Source organism: Habropoda laboriosa, unplaced genomic scaffold, assembly GCF_001263275.1.
Source record: "Habropoda laboriosa isolate 0110345459 unplaced genomic scaffold, ASM126327v1 scaffold89, whole genome shotgun sequence".
In the NCBI taxonomy this organism is placed as follows: domain Eukaryota; kingdom Metazoa; phylum Arthropoda; class Insecta; order Hymenoptera; family Apidae; genus Habropoda; species Habropoda laboriosa.
This window is the reverse complement of record NW_017100263.1, coordinates 1,086,040-1,087,557: the sequence shown is the minus strand read 5'-3', so window position 1 is coordinate 1,087,557 and position 1,518 is coordinate 1,086,040. Positions and strand designations below refer to the sequence as shown.

Below are 1,518 nucleotides of genomic sequence, written 5' to 3'. Positions count from 1 at the left end.
TATATGTAATAAAATAAAATGTTTATAAATATCGTTTGTTTTTAAATAAACTACCATAAAATGCAAACATTTATGTGCAGGCTAAAAATTAAAATGTGAAATATATAATGAAGTCAGATAGTGTTAAGCAAGATGGTTCCACCCTTGTAATTGCATTCTAGCTGTGATGTAATAATGGTCTGACTGTACAGCAACATTATTCTGCTGTCTGAATCGACTAAGAGCATACATATTTCACCTTTAAATTCCAAGCTGGTTCCATTTAAAGAGAACTAGGAAGTTACTTCCTTATTTTTTTTTAGCAGAAAATGGAGGAGAGGGGAACTATGGTATCTCAATTATCCTATAAAAGAGTCCTGTGAACTATTAAACGTTATTAAACGTCAAACATAAAAGTTTGCCACGATCGTTCGTAGTTCACAAGAAAATAATTTGTAACACTTTATATGAATTATAATTTTGTGCAAATTTTTGTTCGTAAGTTAGTGGAAAATGCAGTCGATCTTATTCTTGCAGAGAGTTAGTGTGCAATAATAGAAGAGTAGACTGGATAGAAGTAAATATTCTAATATGCTATGAATATTCAGAATTACAAACAAAAATTCATATATATTTCACAAGTGACTTACGTTCTACATTTTTTTACTTTACATTCCTTTGCTTCCAGTCTTGCTAAAGTAACTTGACCAGCAATTTTAGCTTCTTCTGTAGGTTCTATTCTTTTTCTTGGCTCTACTATTGAAGTAGATGGAGTGGTACTTGTTGAATCTGTTAATCTATATAGGATAATTTTAAATCAAATTAAATTAAATTAATTATATAATTACATAAAATTTTTTTTTGTAGGTAAATATGTGATTTGATATAAGTAAGCTACTTTCATTTATTTTGATGAAATATGTTTCCTTTGCTATAATATAATACCTTCCATAGAAGTATAACAATTTCATACTATATTACTACTTGACATTAATAACAGAAGAAAAAAATGTAATAAACATTTTTATGCTAGGTGAAAAAGTGGTTAAAATTTGTTATTATAGTAGAAACCACACGTTTTGGCAAATTCCAAGGTATTTAAAGTAAGTTCTTTTACATTATGTAACACTTCTGTTTTTCTTCTTTTTAATAATACTAATTTACGCCATAATGTAATAGCATGAATAAAATAATTAATTCCTATGACAAGATAATGCATCAACAAAAATATGCATAGAAAAAAAACAAGCGAAATATATAAATTGGAAAGAGAATGAAATGAATTAAAATGCAAGAAGAATGAATTATTGCAAAAAGGAAAATAAACATTACATTATAATGAAAAAAATTTTAACTTGAAATTTCATTATATTTCAAGAAGCAGCTGAAAGCTTTTGTCCTCTATGTTAGAAAGTTATAACCTATGATAAACCTTACTTGTATCCTTTGCCAGCATTCATAAATTTTGCATTTAACTTTGTTTTTTTGAAAAATGTTTTAATTTTCTCCGTCATAGTTGTTAATTGTTTTGATGTTACA

At 26.7% G+C, this 1,518-nt stretch overlaps 1 protein-coding gene across 1 annotated transcript in view; it reads right to left on the bottom strand.

The window, feature by feature from the left end:
- Positions 1-1,512, bottom strand: part of LOC108573081 (UBX domain-containing protein 6) — a gene marked incomplete at its 3' end in the record, with an annotated part of 6,440 nt that extends 4,928 nt beyond the window's left edge. Inside the window, exons 1-2 of the mRNA XM_017935446.1 lie at positions 1,417-1,512; positions 630-776 (exon numbers count right to left, since the gene is read on the bottom strand). Of these exons, the coding sequence (XP_017790935.1) occupies positions 630-776; positions 1,417-1,493 (224 nt within the window). The remainder of the gene's footprint in view (positions 1-629; positions 777-1,416) is intronic.
- Between the last annotated feature and the right edge of the window lie 6 nt (positions 1,513-1,518).